This window comes from Symphalangus syndactylus, chromosome 4 (genome assembly GCF_028878055.3).
Source record: "Symphalangus syndactylus isolate Jambi chromosome 4, NHGRI_mSymSyn1-v2.1_pri, whole genome shotgun sequence".
Taxonomy (NCBI): domain Eukaryota; kingdom Metazoa; phylum Chordata; class Mammalia; order Primates; family Hylobatidae; genus Symphalangus; species Symphalangus syndactylus.
The window spans coordinates 14,250,416-14,276,322 of record NC_072426.2 but is presented as its reverse complement, the minus strand read 5'-3'; the positions used below and the strand labels follow the sequence as shown (position 1 = coordinate 14,276,322).

Here is a 25,907-nt window from a genome sequence, read left to right as displayed (position 1 = left end):
CCTCTCCTTTGATAGTATAATTATAATCTGTACTATACAACAAGAACATTTTTGGTTAAAGGAGTATTAGTTTTGGGAAGGTTTCTTTTCACATTTATTCTTTTTAAGCTTCTTTTCTTGTGCTATTTCACAAATCAAATATCAATTAAAACCGAAACCCTCATCATATGAGACAACATTATTGGCTATACATCTGCAGAAACTGTATGTTTCCATATAAGTAAACCTTATTTAGACTCTCATATTTGTATACATCTCCATTTCTAATCATGGTCACGATGGCATGCTAGACATACTTCCTCAGATGAAATTACATATTAAGTAATAAAGAAAGCTTAGTCCCCACAATTTAAATAATGAATACTGTACTTCAAATCCTTTTGGGATTCTAAAGGAAATAAATATAAAAATGCATTATTAAATGTAGAAAAAATATTTTAATATTTTGTTTTGGCTGATTTTAATATTTCCTTTTATGCATTTTTCAAGTAATTTTCTAGGAAGACATAAAGCAACATAATGGAACATCTTATTGACTAATTCTTTTTAACAAATTACTCTTGTTGATAATCTGTGACATTGCCAAAATCAAAACAGATATCATTCGCGCAGCATATATAATATGCAAGTTAAAATGTTAGGACATTTTCAGCACATCATCTACTAAGTTCCAGGTCCATATATTTAATTGACTATTAGACTCTTCTACTTGGAAGTCCGAAAGACATTTAAAATTTAACATGTCCCAAAAATAAACTTTCTTTTCTTTTTTTCCTTTCTTTCTCTTTTTCTTCCTCCCTCCCTCCCTCCCTCTTTCTTTCTCTCTCTCTCTCTCTTTCTTTCTTTCTTTCTTTCTTTCTCTCTTTCTCTCTTTCTCTCTTTTTCTTTCTTTCCTGCACAGGATCTCACTCTGTCCCACAGGCTACAAAGACTGCAGTGGTGTAATTACAGCTCACTCCAGCCTCCACATCCCAGGCTCAAGCAATCCTCCCACCTCAGCCGCCTGAGTAGCTGGGACTATAGCACACACCACCACACCAGTTGATTTTTGTATTTTTTGTAAAGACAGGGTTTCACCATGTTGCCCAGGCTGGTCTGGAACTCTTAAACTAAACTGATCCGTCTGCCTTGGCCCCCCAAAGTACTGGGATTACAGGCATGCACCACCACATCTGGCCCCCCAAATGAACTTTCTCTTGCAAATATTCCAAAATTCTGAAATTTGGTAAATGATACCATAATCTATTTGATCATCAAGAAATCTGAGAGTTAAAATAATACCAGTAACAATAACCACCATTTGAGAATATCTACTTTGTGCCAAGAATTAGGCTATGTATACTACTTTATTAAATCTAATTCTCACCATCCAAAAAACTCGCAAAATAGGTTATTATTCTGAGAAACTTGGCTGTAAAGAATCTTGTTTGATTTCATTTAATTCCATTTTTCTCCAATTAATTCGAGCACTGAATACTTTTTTCATCATAACTTTTTGGTGAACCAAAAGTACTACTCTAATCAAACTTTGGAAAATGCTTCTTTTAAAAAGACTATCACCAGCAAACTGCTGTATTAGCACATTCTTTTGCCAAAATCAAATCAGTGGTGCCCTGTATAAGGATGAGTGAATGAGGCCAGATGCCGTGGTAATCCCAGCACTTTGGGAGGCCAAGACGGATGGATCTCTTGAGCCCAGAAGTTTGAGACCATTCTGGGCAACATGGTGAAACCCCGTCTCTACTAAAAAAATGCAAAAAAATAGCTGGGCATGGTGGCGTATGCCTATAATCCTAGCTACTTGGGAGGCTGAAGCAGGAGAATCGCTTGAACCCGGGAGACAGAGGTTGCAGTGAGCCGAGACTATGCCACTACACTCCAGCCTGGGCGACACAGTGAGACTCCGTCTCAAAAGTAAAATAATAATAATAATATTTCATGTCCTCACAGTCTGATTCCTTAGAGTGTGTCCAATTTCTTTAATATCTATTATTTATGAGAATTTGCCTGTTAGAATAATATGCTTAAACAGTAGGAGAAATAAAGAATATATGAATATTTTATATTTTTTCTGTGTGAGTGAATGAATAAAGTAATTCTAAGTTACAATTTCTCTGAGATAGCAAGCAACATATATTAATTGAACACCAACCAGGCATTAAATCTAAATAGCATGAGAAATACAAGAATAATTTATAAAATATGATCCCTTTTCTCTAGAATCTTACAATCTAGTTGAGACAAAATGAATGGTAAAATACCAAAAAAAGAGATCAAGCATATTTTGATAGAACATTCGAAATATCAAAAGTAGGAACATGAATAATTGCCAAATACATGGTATAATAATATGTAGCTAATCAGAACTCAAAAGAGAGGGAGATAAATCTTAGAAAATGCAGTGTAAAAATACAGTAGGTAGAAATATTTCCAAAGAAATTATATGAATCTGCTTCAGCTATCCATTACATATAACTGCATTATCAATTTGCACAAAACTTTTCTTTAAAAAATAAAGTTTCACAAAACACAGGTAACTTAAGTAACATAGGAAGCTCAGCAATCTGCAAAAATAAAAAAAAATTGTCTCTAGCTTCCAAAAATCACACCTCTATGTACAAACTAACCACAATTAGGCACACTGACATAAGCAGATTGCATTACCAAATACTGGAAATTCTGCAAGAATTACAATGATTTAGGCACATGGGAACAAGACAATCCAAGCAAGCCCAAAAATATTCGTAAAAATGATTATCTATGACATCTGGAAAACCCACACAAAGTATCTATGCCAAAAAGAAAAGAAATTCCACACAAAACCAATAAATGAATATCCCAGCAGTTATTTGGAAAAAAAATAGAAATATGGTTATTCATACAATAATTTATTTTGGGATACCTAGCCAGATTTTAATGCCATATTCAAAATAAAAAAATCTAGCCACAGAAAAGTATCACAGCATTAAGAAACATACTGAAAAGTGTGATCAAAAGACATATCTGTTTGTAACTATGTTACGCTCAGTACTTGAAGTACTTTTAACCCTTAATTTTCACTATGTTCCTAAATGCTACCACCAAAACCATACACAGTAAGTATTAATAGAATAAGGGGTATAATTCTCCTCTTCACTTTCTGAATGTCTTAAAATACCTGCTGTTGTAGTAGATAAGGTTTACTAGACATTTTTCCATTTTGGCTTAAAAATAAAATTCGTCTATATGAATTTTATTTTTCTATATGCTAATGGAAGATCCATCATTCACATCATTCACACATCCACAATTCCCTTTCTAATTAAATACAACACCTAAATTTAAGCCACATAACACAATTTCAAACAGGATTTTTTATAATTATAAGAGAAGCCATAATTATTTTACTGGAAAATTTCAAAATCATCAAAAGTTCAACAAAATATACACACTAAATTGCAATATGACAGAAAACTGTCACGAAGAGGTCATACAGAAATGGATTTAGAAACTTTACTTTCTCTAGTAGTAAAGCATTCCTTACTTAAATTTCAAATATTACAGAAAAGTTGAAAGAATAATACAACAAATACCTCCACCTAGATTCAACATTTGTTAGCATTTTGCCACAAATGCTTTCCTACCTCTACCCTCTTCCCTATTTCTTCCTCTCCCCCTCCCCAGCCACCCATCTCTCTCTCTCTATATATATATACATACATAAAAACACATACTTACATGTTTATATATATGTAAACATATTTATTTCTAAGAAAGCCCCCATAATCAAATACATTAGTACTTCTACAGAAAAACAAAAGACAGTAAGTGAGATAAATAGATTATTATAGTCTTATAAATCCAGTTTACTGCTGGACTTATAAGACTATATATAGTCTTTGGTACTGATGCCAATGATTTCAGATAAGATCAGGTTTTGTCCCAAATGAGATTTTTTTACAGTCTTGATTTTCAAAGTTTTGGAATTCGAAAGTATGGATAAGATGTGGCGGGCTGTAGTATTACTCTCAATTTACAGATGAGGAAACTGAAACACAGAAAAGTTAAATACCTTATACCAGACTACAACAAGTGGCAAAACCAGTAAGTAAAAATAGGCTACCTACTCCAGAGCCCATACTCTCAATCACTACTCTAGGAAGTTTTCAGTCCAGCAGAAAGTCCTTGTGACTGTCTTCATTTTTATCCAGAATCTAGATTTTAAAACTTACCCCTAATTCCATTATTACTCTCCTCATCTCAGCCACTATCATCTCTCACTGGGTTTATTGTAATAGTCTCCTAACAATGGTCCCTGATTCTTCTTTTGCTTTAGACTATTCTCAACACCGCAATAAGAAATGCTCTTTTTAAAAATATTAGATCATGTCATGTAACTGCTTAAGACCATTTAGGGCTTTTCATTTAGCTAACAGTAAAATTCCAATGTTCTTCCAAAGAGCCTACAGGAAGCCCTAAGACCCATACCCACTCATTGCCCCACCTCTGTGAACTCATCTCCTACTCTCCCTCTCTCACTCCACGCCAGACACAGTGGTCTCCATACTGCTCCTGGTCTCCAGGCATGTTCCCACTAAGGGCCTTGACATTGGCTGTTCCTTCTGTCTGGCATGTTTCCACTCATATCTACATGACTTCCTCCCCAACTCCTCCAATGTCATCTTCCAATGAGACCCACACTGTCCACTGTTTAAAATTACAACTGCCTCCTGCAAAGCAACTGACACTCCTGATCCCCCTTTTCCTGTTCTCTTTTTCCATAACAATTAGCACCTTCAAACATTCTAGACAATTTATTTATTTTATATGTTTGTCTCTTCTTCTTTTGGAATATATGCACACCAAAGTATCCTAAGCCTGAGAAAACCATCTAATATAGTAAAAGCTCTCAAAAAATAATTGTTGCAGCTCTCTGCTCCTCCCATTCAACAGACAGCTGCATCTTCTCATGCATTGCCAGCTGCATCCCTGAGACACCATGGTGAATGTGAAGGCTGGAGTCAACGGATTTGGTCATATTGGGTGCCTGGTCACCAGAGCTGCTTCAAACTCTGGTAAAGTTGATATTGCTGCCATCAATGACCCCTTCATTGACCTCAACAACACCGTCTACATGTTCCAGTATAATTCCACCCACGGCAAATTCCATGGCACTGTCAAGGCTGAGAACAGGAAGCTTGTCATCAATGGAAATCCCATCACTATTTTCCAGGAGCAAGATCCCCCCAAAGTCAAATGGGGCGATGCTGGCACTGAATACATCATGGAGTTCACCAGCATCTTCACCACCATGGAGAAGGCTGGGGCTCACTTGCAGGGAGGAGCCAAAACGGTCGTCATCTCTGCACCCTCTGCTGATGCTCCCATGTTCGTGACGGATGTGAACCATGAGAAATATGACAACAGCCCAAGATCGTCAGCAATGCCTCCTGCACCACCAACTGCTTAGCGCCCCTGGCCAAGGTCATCCATGACAACTTTGGTATCGTGGAAGGACTCATGACCACAGTCCACACCATTGCTGCCACCCAGGAGACTGTGGATGGCTCCTATGGGAAACTGTGGTGTGACGGCCATGGGGCTCTCCAGAACATCATCCCTGCCTCTACTGGTGTTGCCAAGGCTGTGGGCAAGGTCATCCCTGAGCTAAATGGGAAGCTCACTGGCATGGCCTTCCGTGTCCCCACTGCCAACGCGTCAGTGGTGGACCTGACCTACCATCTGGAAAAACCTGCCAAATATGATGACATCAAGAAGGTGGTGAAGCAGGCATCAGAGGGCCCCCTCAAAGGCATCCTGGGCTACACTGAGCACCAGGTGGTCTCCTCCGACTTCAACAGTGACACCCACTCTTCCACCTTCAGTGCTGGGGCTGGCACTACCCTCAACAACCACTTTGTCAAGCTCATTTCCTGGTATGACAATGAATTTGGCTGCAGCAACAGGGTGGTGGACCTCTGCCCACATGGCTTCCAAGGAGTAAGACCCCCAGACCACCAGCCCCAGCAAGAGCACGACGGGAAGAGAGCGGCCCTCACTCCTGGGGAGTCCCTGACACACTCAGTCTCCCACCACACTGAGAATCTCCCCTCCTCACAGTTTCCATGCAGACCCCCTAAAAGGGAGGAGCTGAGGGAGCCCCACCTTGTCATGTACCCTCAATAAAATCGCCTGTGCTTAGCCAAAAAAAAAAAAAAATTGTTGCTATTGAGATTTCTATCGACTTCAACCCAAATACTTCATTTGATTCAAGCTCTTCTACATTTCTTATCATTGTTAGTACTTAGCATCTCACAGAAACAGAATTTCAATAAACATCCTTGAATTTAAAACAGCTTCTTGGGCTGGGCGCGGTGGCTCACGCTTGTAATCCCAGCACTTTGGGAGGCCGAGGCGGGCGGATCACGAGGTCAGGAGATCCAGACCACGGTGAAACCCCGTCTCTACTAAAAAAATACAAAAAATTAGCCAGGCGTGGTGGCGGGCGCCTGTAGTCCCAGCTACTTGGAGAGGCTGAGGCAGGAGAATGGTGTGAACCCAGGAGGCGGAGCTTGCAGTGAGCCGAGATCGCGCCACTGCACTCCAGCCTGGGTGACAGAGCGAGACTCCGTCTCAAAAAAAAATAATAAAAAATAAAAAAAAAATAAAACAGCTTCTTGTTATGCTTGTATTAAGATTATTTATATAGACATATATTTTTTGGACATGCACAGATGTTTATGATATATTACTCAGAGAAGACAGTAAGGCAAGAAATAGCTTATACAGTATGATCCCTTCAACTATAAGGAAAATATTGTAGGTTTCTTGCCTATAGTAAGGGAAGAAATAGTTTATATAGTATGATTCCTTCATCTATAAGGAAAATAGTATGTATTGGGTCTGTCAGGGTTTTTTGGTATGATGACATTAGGCATTTTTAAGTTTCTTCCTTCTGAATGTTTGTTTTATTATTTTTTCAATAATGAATATCGAATTATTTGTATAGTTAAAATAATATTCTTATATACCCAGAAAACAATTACTTTGCAATACAATTCACAGTAAATTCTAACTCCTTTTCTTCCATGAAAAAAAATTTAGTCATTCTTAATGTAACTATTATATAAATATAACATGGATATGTGCTATTAATGTAGTTTAGTACGCAGTTTGATGGAAGAAATAAGACCTATTGTATATTTCAAAACAGCTAGAAGAAGATAATCCAAATGTTTCTAGCATAAAGATAAATATTTAAGGTGACAGATATCTCAATTACACTGATTTGATCTTTACAAATTATATGAATGTATTAAATTATCACATATATCTCCAAAATATGTATATCTAACATGTATCAATAAAAAAATTTTAATGTAGTTTAGATCATCTATAGATACTTATCTAATTACTCTCTTTATACAAACGGATGATGTGGCCAACTCTTTTCTTTATACAAAGGGTAATGCAGCACAGTATGATAAATATTACCACTATATCAATAAGCTACAAGGAAATCCACATTCAATATTGCTTTCAGATAATACTTCTGAAATATTCCTTTTAAGGACAGCACTTTCAATAGGCTTTTGTGTTTGTGGTAGATACTTTAAACATTTCTTTTTTATCTTTAAATTCAGAGCCAAAAGTAGAAAAACATATTCAACTTGAACTTTTGTTATTGCTGTTGTTAAAAGTATTAATATTTATTTATTTCAATTGTTTCTTGTTTCAAAAAGTATTGAAACTAATATAATGAATAAGTAGTGCTAGAAAAATTGTGTTCTATATTTTATGCATCTCAAAGGTGACTACTATTTCATTTAACGGAAAGAACAAAAGAGCTACTTTAAGATCATTTAATTTTGACTCAATTTAGAAAGTAATATTCTCCTCATTTCAGAAAAATTTGGTATCTTTGTTTTAACTTGTAAAAATATATATGTAATAGTGGTAATTAACATATGAAAGGCGAGCTTAATATTATGATTACTTTTTTTTTTTTTTTTTGAGACAGAGTCTCACTCTGTCACCCAGGCTGGAGTGCATTAGCAATCTCAGCTCACTGCAGCTTTTGCCTCCTGGATTCCAGCAATTCTCCTACCTCAGCCTCCCTAGTAGCTGGGATTACCGGCAACCACCACCACGCTCAGCAATTTTTGTATTTTTAGTAGAGATAGGGTTTCACCATGTTGGCGAGGCTGGTCTCGAACTCCTGACCTCAGGTGATTTGCCTGCCTCAGCCTCCCAAAGTCCTGGAATTACAGGTGTGAGCCACCATGCCCAGCCAATCTCTTTCAAAACAAAAAAGAAATTCATTTACTATCTGTAAAAGGTAACCCAAATTGATTTGGAAATACTTTCATTATCTTAAATCTTTTTTTTTTTTTTGAGACAGAGTCTCACTCTGTTGCCATGCTAGAGTGCAGTGGCGCGATCTTGGCTCACTGCAACCTCCACTTCCCAGGTTCAAGCTATTCTCCTTCCTCAGCCTCCCGAGTAGCTGGGACTAGAGGCACATGCCACCATGCCCAGCTAATTTTTGTATTTTTAGTAGAGAAGGGGTTTCACCATGTTGGCCAGGATGGTCTCGACCTCTTGACCTCGTGATCTGCCCGCCTCAGCCTCCCAAAGTGCTGGGATTACAGGTATGAGCCACTGTTCCTGGCCAAATCTTAAATCTAGAGAGAAAATTTGGTACTGAAAGTCCTAGCCAGAGCAATTAGGCAAGCAAAAGAAAAAAAAAAAGACATCCATATTAGAAAGGAAGAAGTTAAATGGTCTGTCTGCAGACAATATGATCATATACATAGAAAACCCTAAAAACTCCAACAAAAAACTGTTACAACTAATAAATTCAGGAAAGTTCCATGATACAAAATCAACATATAATAGTCAGCAATGTTTCTAATACACTAACTATAAACTATCCAAAAATATCAAAAAAGCAATCCCATTAATAATAGCTACCAAGGCTGGGTGTGGTGGCTCATGCCTGTAATCCCAGCACTTTGGGAGGCTGAGGAGGGTGGATCACTTGAGGCCAATAGTGCGAGACAAGCCTAGCCAACGTGGTGAAACCCCATCTTTACCAAAAATACAAAAATTAGCCAGGTGTGGTGGTGCGCACCTGTAATCCCAGCTACTTAGGAGGCTGAGTCATGAGAATCACTCGAACCCAGGAGGCAAAGGTTGCAGTGAGCCAAGATCATGCTACTATACTCCAGACAGAGTAAGACTGTCTCAAAACAATAATAATAATAATGATAGCCACTAAAAAATCAAAATACTTAGGAATAAATTTAACCAAAGAGGTGAAATATCTGTATGCAGAAAACTACAAAACATTGATGAAAAAAATTTAAGAAGACACAAATAAATGGAAAGATATTCCATTTCATGGATTGGAAGAATTAATATTGTTAAAATTACCATACTACCCAAAGAGATCTACAGATTCAGAACAATCCCTATCAGAGTTCCAATGACATTTTTTCACAGAAATATTAAAAAAAATCAAAAAATTCATATGAACCACAAAAGACCCCAAATATTCAAAGCAATCTTAGGCAAAAAGAACAAAGCTAGAGGTATCATACTACCTGATTTCAAAATATACTGTAAGTTATGATAATCACAACGGTGTGGTACCAGTATAAAAACAAACACAGAGACCAAAGAAAGAGAATAGAGAGCCCAGAATGAAACAGAAAAGAGAGCCCAGAAATAAATCCCATGCATTTACAGTCAACTGATTTTTTACAAAAGTGAAATGGAGAAAGAACAGTCTCTTCATTAAATGGTGATGGGAAAACTGGTTTTCCAAATGCCAGAAGAATGAAATTAGACTCTTATTTCACACCATATTAAAAAAAAATCAACTCAATAGGTAAAGCAAAATGTAAGACTTGAAACTATAAAACTACTACAAGAAAATTTGGGGGAAAAGCCTCATGATAGTAGTCTGGGCGATGATGTTTTTAGATATGACCCCAGTGGCATAGGCAAAAACAAAAACAGACAAATGGAATTATAATAAACTAAAAAGCTCAGCACAGCAATCAGTCAACAGAGTGAAGAGACAATCTATGGAATAGGAGAGAATATCTATGAACCATACATCTCATAAGGGATTAATTCAAAATATGTAAGGAGCTTAAATAATTCAGTAACAAGAAAACAAATAACCTGTTCTTAAAATGAGCAAAATACCAGAATAGACAGTTCTCAAAAGAGGACATATAAATGACCTGCAGGTATATGAAAAATTGCTCATCACTAATCATCAGAGAAATTGAAATTAAAAGCACAGTGAGATATGTTAGAACGGCTATTATCAAAAAGATGAACAATAAGTATTGGCGAGGAACCTGAGGAAAGGAAACTCTTATCCACTCTTATTCACTGTTCAGTGGGAATGTAAGCTAGTAAATCTATTATAGAAAGCAGTATGGAAGCTCCTCAAAAAATTAATAGAAGTACCATATGATCTAGTAATAACACTACTGGGTACGTATCCAAAGGAAATGAAATCAGTATGTCTAGGAGATATCTGCACTCCCATGTTCACTACAGCATTATTCACAATGGCCAAGATATGGGATCAAGGTAAGAGTCCATCAACGGATGAATGATAAAGAAAATGTGGTACACATACACACTAGGATACCATTCAGCCTTAAAGAAGAAAGAAATTCTGTCATTTGCAACAATACGGATGAACATTTAGGGTATTACGTTAAGTGAAATAAGCCAGACACAGAAAGACAAATACCACATGATTTTATATGTGGAACCTAAAAATAGTCAAACTCATAGTAGCAAAGAGAAGAATGGTAGTAACGAGAGGATAGGAGAAAGGTGTGGGGGAGCGGGTTGCGGGATTAGGGAAATGCTGGTGAAAAGGATACAAAATTTCAGTTAAACAGGAGGAATGAGTTCAAGACATCTATCGTACCAGATGGTACCAGATGGTTGCTAAGGATAATTTATTATATACGTGAAAACTGCTAAAAGTAGATTTTAGCGTACTCACCACAAATAAATGATATGAATGTGAAATGCATATGCTAATTAGCTTGATTCTACCGTCTCACAATGTATATGTTTCAAAACATCCTCTGTAGGTCATAAATATATGCAATTTTATTGTTAAATTTAAAATAATAATGAATTTTAAATTCGTTAAAAAACTTACAAAAATAAATAAAGACACAAGTTGCATTTAAAATAAAAGTTGACATACCTTGGCTTCCGAAACACCAAACTATATTGTTGGCACGCCAGACCCACAGTTGGAGTATAAACAATAGGCATGAATTTCTCAATGTTAGATGTTAGCACTCTATAAAAGAGTTTTTCATTTCTATCTTGGAGATCCATTAAGAGAAGATACCTGTAAAAATTGGACATAATTAGATCTACATCCCATAAGTCATGAAATAGCTACTTAGAAATCTAATTAAATATTTTCAACCAAGTAAAAAGTACATTTAGGTTACATAGAAAACATCTGACTAAAAAAGACTTAAGAAATATTCTTTTCTTTTTCTTTGAGACAGAGTCTCAGCTGGGCGCAGTGGCTCATGCCTGTAATCCCAGCACCTTGCGAGGCCGAGTTGGGCGGATCACAAGATCAAGAGTTCAAGACCAGTCTGGCCAACATGGTGAAACCCCGTCTCTACTAAAAATACAAAAATGGCCGGGTGTGGTGGCTCACGCCTGTAATCCCAGCACTTTGGAAGGCAGAGGTGGGTGGATCACGAGGTCAGGAGTTCAAGACCAGCCTGGCCAATATGGTGAAACCCCATCTCCCGAGTAGCTAGGATTACAAGGGCACGCCACCACATCTGGCTAATTTTTTTTTTTTTTTTGAGACAGAGTCTTGCTCTGTTGCCCAGGTTGGAGTGCAGTGGCGCGATCTTGGCTCACTGCAACCTCTGTCTCCCGGGTTCAAGCATTTTCTCCTGCCTCAGCCTCCCAAGTAGCTGGGACTACAGGCGTGCACCACCAAGCCCAGGTAATTTTTTTTTGTATTTTTAGTAGAGACAGTTTCACCATGTTGGCCAGGCTGGTCTTGAACTCTTGACCTCAAGTGCTCTGCCTGCCTCGGCCTCCCAAAGTGCTGGAATTACAGGCGTGAGCCACCGCACCCAGACAAGAAATATTCTTAAATATCTCAAAGAATAAAGAACCATAAACTTAACTAATATCATGCAAACATTAAAATCATTGCTGAAATAGCACAGTTTTATTTAATACTTGAAGAGACTTTATCCCTATTTTAAGAGATGAAAATATAACTATAGATTTAGTTTAATATTAACTAAGTTAATAGAAAGATTTCATCCTTTGACTTGCAGTACTGAATAACCAAGGGAAATGACATACGGGAAATAAGTAAGAGAATGTAACACTCATCCTAAAAATAACTAAGGTAGGGAAGTTCAAGAAACTTTTCTTTGTATCTGTATCTTATGGCCTTTTTCTTTCTATAAGCATTTCTGATCCAGAGTTATCTTTGTAAATATAAACCTTTTCATGATATCTGTAACCTTCAATAGTTCATAGAATAAAACGTAAACTGCTCAGTTCAACTTAAAGAATCTTGCAAAACTACTCAACAACCTTACCAGCCATTTTGAATTGATTTTCATTCCCTAGAATAGATGAAAATGCACAGAATTCTGAGTAAGAGATGCATGGATTCTAATGTTTGGGCAATTAGATAGACATAACCCAGAAAATAAATATGTGGAAGACAAAGAGTTTAACTTTAGACATGATAAAATTAATTTGGCAATGTGGAAATTAGCATTGCTAAATCAATGGTCCATTCTCAGACCTCATCTTACCTATCAGAACATTTGACACAGGAGATATTCCTTAGGGCTCAATACACTTTCTTTCCTTGACTTCCAATCTATCATATTCTCATGGTTTTCCTCCTATCTCTCTGGTCATTTCTTTTCTGTTTCCTTGCTGTTTTCTCCTTGATACAGTTTGGGTGTTTGTCCCTTCCAAATCTCATGTTGAAATGTAATCCCCAGTGTTAGAGGTGGGTCCTGGTGGGTATTTGGATCATGGGGGTGGATCCCTCATGAATAGCTTAGCACCAATCCCTTGGTGATGAGTTCTTGCTCTGAGTTGATGTGTGATTTGGTTGGCACATCCTTCCTATCTTGCTCCTGTTTCCACCATGATTGTAAGCTTCCTGAGGCCCTCACCGAGGCAGCAGATAATTGGTGCCATGTTTGTACAACCTGCTGAACCATGTGCCAATTAAACCTCCTTTCTTTATAAATTACCCAGCCTCAGGTATTTCTTTATAGCAATGCAAGAACAGACTAACACACTCCTCTTCTCTGAAAGCTTTCTAACATTCATGTGAAATACATGAATAAATTGTGTTGGTTTTACTTTCAAAATATATCCAAAATCTGACTACCCTTATTGCTACCACCCTAGATCTAAATCACCATCATCTCTTGCCTGGATTATTATAACGGTCTCCTAAAAGCTATCCCAGCCTAGATTCTATTCTCAACATTGCAGCCAGTCTTTCTGAAATTATAGCTTAGATCACGTGGCTCTTCTGGTCAAAAACCTCAAAAGACTACCCCTTTCACTCATAGTACAGAAGTCTTTAGTAGGCTACAAAGCCATACCTAATCCACCGCCCATTACCTCGCTAACTTTTTTTCCCAATTTACCATTCTTTCCCTAGCTCATTCTGCTCTAGACACAAGTCTCCCTGCTGATTCTTCAACATGCCAGCTACAAAACACTGTTCCTCAGATTTCTTCATGGCTAACTGCTCCACCACCTTTGATTATTTGCTCAAAACTCACCTTCTCAATGGAGGCTACCCTTATCACCCAACTCAACAATGCAAACTGGCCATACCTCCCTTCAGCATTCTGAGCTCCTCTTTACCCTGCTCTACCTTTACTTCCCCCATCCCAAGACACTAGCCATTTTCTAGCATATTTTATAATTTACCAATTTGTATTACTATTTACAAAATTTAATAATTTGTATTTAAAAATAAGCCAGGCATGGTGGTGTATGCCTGCAGTCCTAGCTACTTGGAAGGGTGAGGTAGGAGAACTGTTTGAGCTCAGGATGTTGAGACTACAGTGAGCTATGGTCACGTCAGTGCGCTGCAGCCTGGGCAATAGAGTGAGACCCTCTCTCAAAATAATAATAATTTTTAATAATTTATGTAAATTTCATGAGGTCAGAGATCATTGCCTATAACCCCAATATCTAAAAGAGTACCTGACACTGAGTTGATGTTCAATACATATTGAGGAACAGTCTGTAGCAAATATATGAAGGTCACCAGCTCTTAGCAGGTAGCTGATAAAATGGCCCAGGAAAAGAATATAAAGTAAGGACACAAGCAGCTAAAGGAAGATATTATGGAACAAATGAAAGAGAAGGTTGTGAAGGAGTTTAATAAAAGAAGCAACTGTATACATGTCAGACAAACTGAGTCAGCCTCTTTGCCCAGCCACCCCATCATATCCACTGGGCTCATGCACAAAGTGGCCATGGTGGCAGGGATAGAGGTTATGTATAGGCTCAGCAACATGGACTTTCACTCACCAAGGCCAACCTGGCTATTATAGCCACTTCTGAGTGTTCAATCTGCAGCAGAGACTAACGCTGATTCCCTGATGTGGCACCATTCTCCAGGGTAATCAGCCAGCTAGCTACCTGGTGGCAAGTTCATTACACTCAACAGCTTCCATTATGGGAAGGACAACTTTTTTTTCTGGAATAGACCCTTACTTTGGATCTAGATATGCTTTCCCTGCATGCAATGCTCCTGCCAAAGCTACTATTCATGGACTTACAAAATGCCTTATCTACCATCATGGTATTCCACACAGCATTGCTTCTGATCAAGGAACTCACTTTAGAGCAAACGAAGTGTGGGGAATGAGCACATGCTCATGAAACTCACTAGTTTTACAATGTTTCCCAACAATCTGAAGCAACTGGCTTGACAGAACAGTGGAATGTACTTTTGAAGACTCAGTTACAGTACCAGCAAAGTGGCAATACCTTGCAAAGCTGACGCAAGGTTCGCCAAGAGGCTGTATGTGCTCTCAATCAGTGTCCAAAAAATGGTCCTGTTTTTCTCATAGCCTGGATTCATAGGTCTAGAAATCAAGGGGTGGAAATGCAAATGGCACCTCTCACTAAAAGCCCTAGTGTCACACTAGCAAAATTTCTCCTTTCTCCCCCTGTGACTTTATGCTCTGCTGGTCTAGAGGTCTTCATTCCAAAGGGAAGAATGTTTCCATCAAGAAACACAATAATAAACCCATTGAACAGGAAATTAAGACTGCCACCTGACCACTTTGAGCACCACATGCCTCTGAATTAACAGGCCAAGAAAGGAGTTACTGTGCTGGCTGGGAAAAATTGATCCTGACTACCAAGAGGAAACTAAACTGTTACACTACAGTGGAGGTGAGAGCATATGTCTGAAATACAGGAGATCCCTTAGGGCAGCTCTTAGTATTACCATGCCCTGTGATTAAAGCTAATGAAAACAACAATCCAATTCAAGCAGGATTACTAATGGCCCAGACCATTCAGGATTGAAGGTTTGAGTCACCCTCACCAGGTAAAGAACCACAATCAGCTGAGATACTTGCTGAGGGCAAAGAGGATATGGATGGGGTTATGGAAAAAGGTAGTTATAAATACCAGCTATGACCATGTGATCAACTAAAGAAAAAGAAGACTGTAATTGCCATAAGTATTTCTTCCTTGTTTTGCTGTTAATATGTGTGTATACATATATAAGCAAAAATCCATATGCAAATTTCAGAAAATACCATTTTCTTCCTTCTCTTATCACCTTATCTGATAACATAAGATATACTGACTGTATCATAGTATTTAAGTACTGCTAATATTACATCATAGTGTTTAAGTTAAGGAATATCGACGAGAGTAAACATCGTCCAAGGATTTGGCATCTTCTTTTGAGGATAGGGTTGGTGCATTTTTGGTTGTATGCAAGATAGTTGTACTGTGTTAGGTGGAAGTATTGACTTTGTTATTGCCTTTATTCCAAGATTAAATATGATTTGAGGAGATGCATATAGGTGGTGTCATAGTCCATTCAGTTTGCTATGACAAAAATACCATAGACTAGGTAGCTTATGAACAACAGAAATTGATTTCTCATAGTTTTGTAGGCCAGGAAGTTCAAGATCAAGGTGCCAGCAGATTCTGAGCCTGATAAGGACACATTCCACAAAGACAGCACATTCTCGCTGCATCCTCACATGAGGGAAAGGGAAAGTCAGCTTTCTTAGGCCTCTTTTATTTTTTTATTTTTTATTTTAAGTTCTGGGTTACATGTGCAGAATGTGAGGTTTGTTACATAGGTATACATGTGCCATGGTGGTTTGCTGCACCTATAGACTGTCATCTAGGTTTTAAGCCCTACACGCATTAGGTATTTATCCGAATGCTCTCCCTCTCCTTTCCTCCACCCCATGACAGGCCCTGGTGTGTGATGTTCCCCTCCCCGTGTCCATGTGTTCTCATTGTTCAATTCCCACTTATGAGTGAGAACATACGGTGTTTAGTTTTCCATTCCTGTGTTAGTTTGCTGAGAATGATGGTTTCCAGCTTATCCATGTCCCTGCAAAGGACATTAACTCATTCTTTTTCATGGCTGCATAGTATTCTATGGTGTATATGTGCCACATTTCCTTCATCCAGTCTATCACTGATGGGCATCTGGGTTGGTTCCATGTCTTTGCTATTGTGAATAGTGCTGCAGTAAACATACGTGTGCATGTGTCTTTATAGTAGAATGATCTATAATTCTCTGGGTATATAACCAGTAATGGTATTGTGGGGTCAAATGGTGTTTCTGGTTCTAGATCCTTGAGGAATCGCCACACTGTCTTCCACAATGGTTGAACTAATTTACACTCCCACCAACAATGTAAAAGCATTCCTATTTCTCCACAGCCTCACCAGCATCTGTTGTTTCCTGACTTTTTAATGATCGCCATTCTAAGTGGTGTCAGATGGTATTTCATTGTGGTTTTGATTTGCATTTGACCAGTGATGATGAGTTTTTTTCATGTTTGTTGGCCGCATAAATGTCTTCTTTTGAGAAGCGTCTGTTCATATCCTTTGCCCACTTTTTGATGGAGTGTTTTTTTCTTGTAAATTTGTTTAAGTTCTTTGTAGATTCTGGATATTAGCCTTTTGTCAGATTGATAGATTGCAAAAATTTTCTCCCATTCTGTAGGGTGCCTGTTCACTCCAGTGATAGTTTCTTTTGCTGTGCAGAAGCTCTAAGCTCTTTGGTTTAATTAGATCCCATTTGTGAATTTTGGCTTTTGTTGCCATTGCTTTTGGTGTTTTAGTCATGAAGTCTTCGCCCATGCCTATGTCCTGAATGGTATTGCCTAGGTTTTCTTCCAGGGTTTTTATGGTTTTAGGTCTTACATTTAAATCGTTAATCTATCTTGAGTTATTTTTGTATAAGGTGTAAGGATGGGGTCCAGTTTCAGTTTTCTGCATATGACTAGCCAGTTTTCCCAACACCATATATTAAATAGGGAATCCTTTCCCCATTGCTTGTTTTTGTCAGGTTTGTCAAGATCAGATGGTTGTAGATGTGTGGTGTTATTTATCAGGCCTCTGTTTTGTTCCATTGGTCTATATACCTGTTTTGGTACCAGTACCATGTTATTTTGCTTACTGTTGCCTTGTAGTATAGTTTGAAGACAGGTAGCATGATGCTTCCAGCTTTGTTCTTTTTGCTTACAATTTTCTTGGCTATGCGGGCTCTTTTTTGGTTCCATATGAAATTTAAAGTAGTTTTTTCTAATTCTGTGAAAAAATCGATGGTAGCTTGATGGGTATAGCATTGAATCTATAAATTACTTTGGGCAGTATGGCCATTTTCACAATATTGATTCTTCCTATCCATGAGCATGGAATGTTCTTCCATTTGTTTGTGTCCTCTCTTATTTCCTTGAGCAACGGTTTGTAGTTCTCCCTGAAGAGGTCCTTCACATCCCTTGTTAGCTGTATTCCTGGGTATTTTATTCTCTTTGTAGCAATTGTGAATGGGAGTTCATTCATGATTTGGCTCTCTGCTTGTCTATTTTTGGTGTGAAGGAATGCTTGTGATTTTTTCACATTGATTTGATATCCTGAGACTTTGGTGAAGTTGCTTATCAGTTCAAGGAGTTTTTGGGCTGAGAGGATGGGGTTTTCTAAATATAAAGTCATGTCGTCTGCAAACAGACTATTTGACTTCCTCTCTTCCTATTTGAATACCCTTTATTTTTTTCTCTTGCCTGATTGCCCTAGCCAGAACTTCCAATACTATGTTAAATAGGAGTGGTGAGAGAGGGCATCCTTGTCTTGTACTGGTTTTCAAAGGGAGCGCTTCCAGCTTTTGCCCACTCAGTATGATATTGGCTGTGGGTTTGTCACAAACAGCTCATATGAGTTTGAGATATGTCCCATCAGGACCTAGTTTACTGAGAGTTTTTAACATGAAGGGATGTTTAATTTTATCAAAGGCCTTTTCTGCATCTATTGAAATAATCATGTGAGTTTTGTCATTGGTTCTGTTTATGTGATGGATTACATTTATTGATTTGCATATGTTGAACCAGCCTTGCATCCCAGGGATGAAGCCAACTTGATTGTGGTGGATAAGTTTTTTGATGTGCTGCTGGATTGGGTTTGCAAGTATTTTATTGAGGATTTTCACATCGATGTTCATCAGGGATAATGGCCTGACGTTTTCTTTTTTTGTTGTGTCTCTTCCCAGTTTTGGTATCAGGATGATGCTGGCTTCATAAAATGAGTTAGGGAGGAGTCCCTCCTTTTCGACTGTTTGGAATAGTTTCAGAAGGAATGGTACCAGCTCCTCTTTATATTTCTGGTAGAATTCAGCTGTGAATCCATCTGATCCTGGGCTTTTTTTTGTTGGTACTCCGGCCTCTTCTTTTTAGAGTACTAATCCTATTTCATGAGGGTGCCATTTTTATGACCTAATCATCACCCAAAGTCCTCACCTCCAAATAACATCACACTGGGGATTAGATTTCAACACACGAATTTGCAGGGGGACACAAACATTCAATCCATAGCAAACATGGTGTATCAACATTTGGTCAAACACTATTCTGGATGTTTCTGCACAGGTGTTTTTGGATGAAATTAACATCTAAATTGGTGGACTTAAATAAATCAGATTATCCTCCAAAATGTAGTTGGGCCTCCTCCAAATGGCTGAAGTCCTTAATAGCACAAGCAGACCTCCTGTCCAGCAAAAATAAATTTTGCCAGCGCACTGCCTTTGGACTCAACTGCAACTCTTCCTTCAGTCTTCAGCCTGACAACCTACCTGAAGATTTTGGATTTAACAAGCCTTCTCCCTCTCCTTCTTTCTCTCTCTATCCATTTATATTTATATTTTCATTTATACACACACACACACACACACACACACACACACATCCTATCAGCTCTGTTTCTTCGGAGAACCCTGATTAACACCAATACTTATGTGACATTGAGTTGACTACCTCTTTTAACCCTCACAACGTTTTCAAATAGCTGTTGTTCTCTCTAATCCATGGATGAAAAAAACTAAGGTCTACAAAGGCTTAGTACCTTAGTAAGAAAGAGTGGAGTCAAAAACAGACAGCAAAGCAGTTACAGTCGCCATGGCAGGGCCTGTAGTGGTTGCTCAAGGATCTACTGCTAGTGAGATAGAGCCAGAATTTCAATCTAAGGTTATCTAATCCCAAAGGTAGGGAAAAATATTATCTTTGTGCAAATACAGAAACTGAATACACTATCCAAAGTAAGTGACCTAAACTTGCAACCGTGTTGGAACAGAGGCTGGAGGCTAGAAAAGCGTGCTTTCACCTACAATATACTTAAAGTCTGACTAAAAGCCACTCTAACCTGTTTTGTTCTGTTTAGGATGGCATTTCCTGATCATTTACTTTTACAATATCATACAATAAACATGGTCTGTCTGAGCATACAGTTTAGAAAGCAAAATTTTATTTCATTCAAATGTTCCTAAAGAGAGTAAATTTTTAAAAACATCACTGTGTTTACAGGCAAATTCTCCTCAAAGTTGGCTACCCTTTCCAAATCATTAAATGTTTTCATTTTCTCACCCAATAAAAAATAAACTAGACAACTGCGTAAGAGAAATACAAAAACCACCTTCAGCAATGTGTTACCTGTCAAAGTCAGAGTTCAGATGCTCCAAATTTTTTACTACTCTAAGAACCTGGATCTCCTGACTGTTGAAGGAAGGTGGCAACAATCCATGAATGTTCAATTGCTGTCTCTCTTCCAGGGTAAAGGCCAAGTCCTATAGAGAAAAAAAAAACACACACATACACAATAGTATTTGAGAGGAAAATAGACAAAAAACATAAATATAAAATCTGACAAGTATATGCAATCAAAAATCCAAAGTCTGCATCACTGGAAGCATGGTCACGTGGCTGTGAGTAAACCATGTAAGCTCTCCATATCTCAGTTTCCCTATCTGTAGAAATTAGAATACTATAATATTTCAGAGCTGTGCCACTCAGAGATTATCAGGATAAAATAAGATGATGAATGGTACGAAACTACTTAAAGACACAAAAATGAAAGAAGATATAATCATTATTATTAATGTCAGTACATGTAAAAATAAAAAGTCATTATTAGAGGAGATTTTAAAATTACGAATGTGAGTAAGTCAGCTGTGACCTGCTGTGATTCCACCTTTAAAATAGGTCAGGAAATGCCTTATATGATTCTGAGTTACCTGTTTCAACACTCCTCTCCCAAGTTGTAGCCTTTGATTCTTATGCACTCCTAGGCATACAAAACTTCTCACCATTGTCCATACATACCACACCCTTTTATCCTTCCATGGCACATGGTCAAGATATTCATCCCTGTTTCTCTGCCCTTCATGCCTTACCTCAAATGCTTCCTCCTGTCTAAAGCCTCAGTATATCCATTACAACCCTATTATTATACCTGTGTTACATGTTTACATGAACATTGATTGTATAAAACAAATGATAATAACAAGCAATGAAGCTCAAAAACATGAAAACTAAATAGAAATTATGCATTGATGCATAAACCATAATGGACCTAAGATATTTGCTGGCATTAATACAAGACAAAGTAATATCAGAGCAGCTCCCGTAGTCATTAATGATGTGGTAGATTGGGATAAGGAGTCCCTCTGGAGAGGCATCTGATTGGAGACACTGAAGCCCAAGAGACTTCTTTATCTAGACTATGACTGCTGTTCCCCTGGGTCCAGGATAAGTCACCAATATGACATGATAGTTGATGTTATGGTCTGAACATTTGTGTCCCCCAAAATTCACATCGAAATCCTCACCCCCAAGGCGATGGCATTAGGAAGAAGGGCCTTTGGGAGGTGATTAGGTCATGAGAGCAGACCCCTCGTGTATAGGATTATTACCCTTATAAAGGGAACCTCAGAGAGCTTTTCACTCCTTCAGCCATGTGAGGACACAGCAAGAAGACCACCGTCTACAAATAAGGAAGCAGACCCCTCACCAAACACCAAATTTGCAGTACCTTGATGTTGGACTTCCCAGCCTCCAGAGCTGTGAGGAATAAATTTATTTTGCTTATAAGCCACCCAGTACATGGTATTCCGTTATGGCAGTCTGAATGGACTAAGATAGCTAGTTTTGCTCATTGTAACTACTGCTATCTCTAATCAACCTGGATGGGTAAGAATGTCTTCATTAACTTTGCACTGAGTGATTCTACAATCATTCCTCTGTCCCTGAAAGCTTCTTGCAATGACAGAATAGTGACTCTTGAGTACTTATAAAGTGTATTACTAGGGAGAAAGGAGAGACAATTTGGTTCATTCCACAGGGAGATGACAAACCTTGATTGGTTAGGAATAAACATGTCCAACCCCAGGAAGTTTATGAAAGAGGTCAATGAATGAACAATCCTCTCTTTCTTCTAATTTTTCATATATATATACCCACTAATTCATGTCACTGATGGAAAGGTTTGTGTTTAATTAGCCTCCCGGGTTGAGGGCCAGACTGAAGAGAGACAAATTTGTCCACTGAATGATGCCATGATAGAGCTCTCTGAGATAACTGCAAGAGCTAGCTGGGACCAACAACTCCAGAATCTTCGGTGCAAGAAGCAGTGCACAACCTTCAATTCTCATAAGGTCTCTAAGTGCTATCACCACAGCTGGTATCTAGTTGCAAGATATTTTTCATTAGCAGCCATTCTCATAGCTGCAAAAGCCCCCATTGTTACAGTTGGGCATCCTCTGAAGTTCAATTTGTGTGGACAGCAGCAGAATGGTCTCTTTCCAAGAGGATAATCCAGTATGTTCAACTGTGTCTGGACCAATCACTCTCTCCTGGACCTAAATGGCAGATGGTACAATCTGTCAGTCCTTTGCCCAGCAGTTCCAGCTGGCACCAGAAGACATCTGTGGTATTGCCTAAAGTCTTTGCTTGCCATTTACTTTTTTACTTTTGGTTTGCATCCCCACAACAGAATGAAAACTCCACGGGGCCACAGAATTTTGTTTTCTTCACTGCTTTCTCCCTAGTGCTTACAACAGTGCCTGACATAATTAGAACTCAGAAATTTGTTGCAATAAAATTTTAACATAGTCAATAGAATATTTATAACTCATTAGAATTTATTATGAGAAAATTTAGAATTCATAAAAATTTTCAAATATTCAATTTTAGAGACATTAAAATTTTTTAAATCTATTAAATTGCTGCTCAAAAACCTGATTAGCATATTCATTCTGATTAAATTACTTTTAAAATTCAAAGCAACAAGAGATATTTGTATGAAAAAGTAATTTATAAAATGGAAGACAAACTTCACTTGTTAAAGATATAACTGGGAAGACAACATTTAAACCAAAATGTCATGAAATAACTCCTTGGAATGAAACAAAATTATGGACAGTAATATATTTGAAAAAGAAAGAAGAGAAAACTCAACAGATTTTTATCTAACTAGAAAATGAAAAGGGGAAAGGAAAACTGGCTAAAGTCTCAAAAATATATAAATATATGTGAAGAAGCAGTAAACTTCTGAGTGTTGTGCCTTGAAAATCTGCCCAAAAACACAATAATCAAAATATCAATATTTTGATAAGTCTTACGAGAAGTACTAACATATGCCCTTTCATTCTCTTAATAATGAAACAACATTTATTGCTATAGTTAGCCAGTCTTTTAACATAAATTTTCCAATGGTATGTTCTGAAACTGATTCCTAAATCTAACAATTCTCCATATCTTATGCCATGTAAATGATAATGCCATCTGGAAATCTTTTTATATTCTTTGATGTTTAGTAACTAAAAACTCTCATACACTGTTAGCCAAATTTTCCAAAACATACTAAAGTACCAATTCAATTTTTTTAAAAACAACAGCAACAAAACCTAGGGCTTAGGAATCTAGGGAACTCGGCCAAGTTAAAATCCTAGGATTAGGGAGAAAAATAGTCCTATGGGCCAGGCATGGTGGCTCACGCCTGTAATCCCAGCACTTTGGGAGGCCAGGGCAGGCGGGAGTTTGAGACCAGCCTGGCCAATATGGTGAAACCCCATCTCTACTAAAAGTACAAAAATTAGCCAGGCGTGGTGGCATGTACCTGTAGTCCCAGCTACTTGGGAGGCTGAGGCAGAAGAATTGCTTGAACCTGGGAGGCGGAGGTTGCAGTGAGCCGAGACTGCGCCACTGCACTCCAGCGTGGGCGACAGAGCAAGATTCCATCTCAAGGGAAAAAAAAAAAAAAAACTAGTCCCATGACTGGGTTCACATTCTATTACTACCCTTTATAAGTTAAAAGAACATCAACGAATAAGTAAACTTAAATTTTAAAGTCCCTGAAAAATTTAAAATGGATATTGTATTATTTCATTTAAGCCACAGTTTATATTTTTCATACTAACAGAGACATATTCATTAGAGATATATTTTGTAGAAATTTATAAAGAGGTCAGTTATGTCTAAAATTTGAAGTAAAATATTTCAAAGAATTTTTACCTTAGCATTATCCTGCAGGGCCTTTCCAACAAAGGATAATTAACCCAAATTATACATGCAGATTCTAATTGTCATTTGATTTCTATCAAGTCTTTCGTGTAGTTGAAAATATTAGACGTCTATATAGATATATTCGGTTTCCAGACCACCTGTACATCTAATTCGCTAAAGACATCCTCATATATGCTAAGTTTGATCCTGATTTTTCTCCTTTTTTTGTCTTGCCTTTCCTTTCCCTATTCCTTATAAAACCTTTGGACTAGATCCCTAGACAGCAGAATGGTACATTGTTTCACTGCTAAGGGCAGCAAACAGGACAACTATTCTTCTGGATTGTGCTAATTAACCTATGTATATCTTCTTGAGAAAACTGAGACTACCAAGCAGAAATGAAAAGAAAATTCCTGACATGACGAAGGACTTATATTAGAAATGATATTTGCAGGGAGCAAGCATAACTGAGAAAGAAACTTTGTCCTGAGTAATTTATCAGAAACTATTGCCATAAAAACAGAACAAATATATTCTGTATTCCACACTAACAATCCTTAATATAAAATTTCCAATCAACGACTTTCTTTTTTCCCTGAAAAATTACTAAATCAAGCTGAATTGCCAAAAAAAAAGGAAACCTTTATCTAATTCACAAAGATCTTTAAGACAGTTAATCTATACACATATGAAAATTCATTATGGTAACAGAAGTTATAATTTAAATGTTTGAGGCTATGATTATATTACGGCAGAGATGGTTTGTGTGTTCTGTTTAACTAGTGTAATCTCTACTGTCTAGAATAATACCTGCGTGGCACTTCATAGGCAGTCAACAAAAATGCATTGGATTAACTAATGATTAATTAATTATACTTGTTATAGTACATTTTGGAGAAGACAAAGCAGAAAAGTGAATAAGGACGGTTGAAAAGGTAGAGAAGCAAATGGAAAGTAATAATTGCAAATAATTTGAAACAACAAAAGTCCTTCAACTAGTAAATGGATAAAACTAAGGTATATCCATACACTGAAATATTACCCAACAGTAAAAGAAACAAACTATTGATACACAAAACATAGATGAATCTTAAATGCATCATGTTAAGTGAAAGAAGCCACATTCAAAAGACTACATACTGCATGATTCCATTTATATGACATTCTGAAAAAGCAAAATTATATGGATAGAAAAAGATCAGTAGTTGCCAGGGACTGGGAGTGGAAAAAAGGGTTTGACTTCAAAGAGGAAGCAAAAAGAAAATGTTTTTCAGTGATAGAACAATTCCTTATTGTGGTGTTGATTACACAACATTGTATATTTGTCAAAACTGATAGAACTGTACATCCAAAAGTAAATTTCATTATATTGAATTTTATTATACTCTATAGAGTCAATTCAGTAATTAATATTCTCTTTACTTAAAAAGAAATATAATTACAATGACTAAAAATTTGTTTAGCAAATTATTAATACATTTCATATTCCACCTCCCAGGTTCAAGTGATCCTCCTGCCTCAGTCTCCCAAGTAGCTAAGACAAAAGGCACATGCCATCATGCTCAGCTAATTGTTTTTGTATTTTTTGATAGAGACTGGGTTTCACCATGTTGCTCCAGACTAGTCTTGAACTCCTGAGCTCAAGCGATCTGCCTGCCTTGGCCTCCCAAACTCCTAGGATTACTACACAATCAACTTTAAAAAAGAGTGGAGCCAAGATGGCTGAATAGGAACAGCTCCGGTCTACAGCTCCAAGCCTGAGCGACAAAGAAGACGGGTGATTTCTGCATTTCTGTTTGAGGTACTGGT

The 25,907-nt window shown here is 37.6% G+C and overlaps 1 protein-coding gene and 1 pseudogene across 2 annotated transcripts in view; one reads left to right on the top strand and one right to left on the bottom strand.

Moving 5' to 3' along the window:
* Positions 1–25,907, bottom strand: part of ME1 (malic enzyme 1) — a 228,281-nt gene that overhangs the window by 178,199 nt on the left and 24,175 nt on the right. For both annotated transcript variants that reach the window (XM_055274145.2, XM_063637819.1), the window contains exons 2-3: positions 20,250–20,383; positions 11,228–11,377 (exon numbers count right to left, since the gene is read on the bottom strand). In XM_055274145.2, coding sequence (XP_055130120.1) covers positions 11,228–11,377; positions 20,250–20,383 — 284 coding nt within the window. The remainder of the gene's footprint in view (positions 1–11,227; positions 11,378–20,249; positions 20,384–25,907) is intronic.
* On the top strand, positions 4,965–5,983 carry LOC129480412 (glyceraldehyde-3-phosphate dehydrogenase-like; annotated as a pseudogene).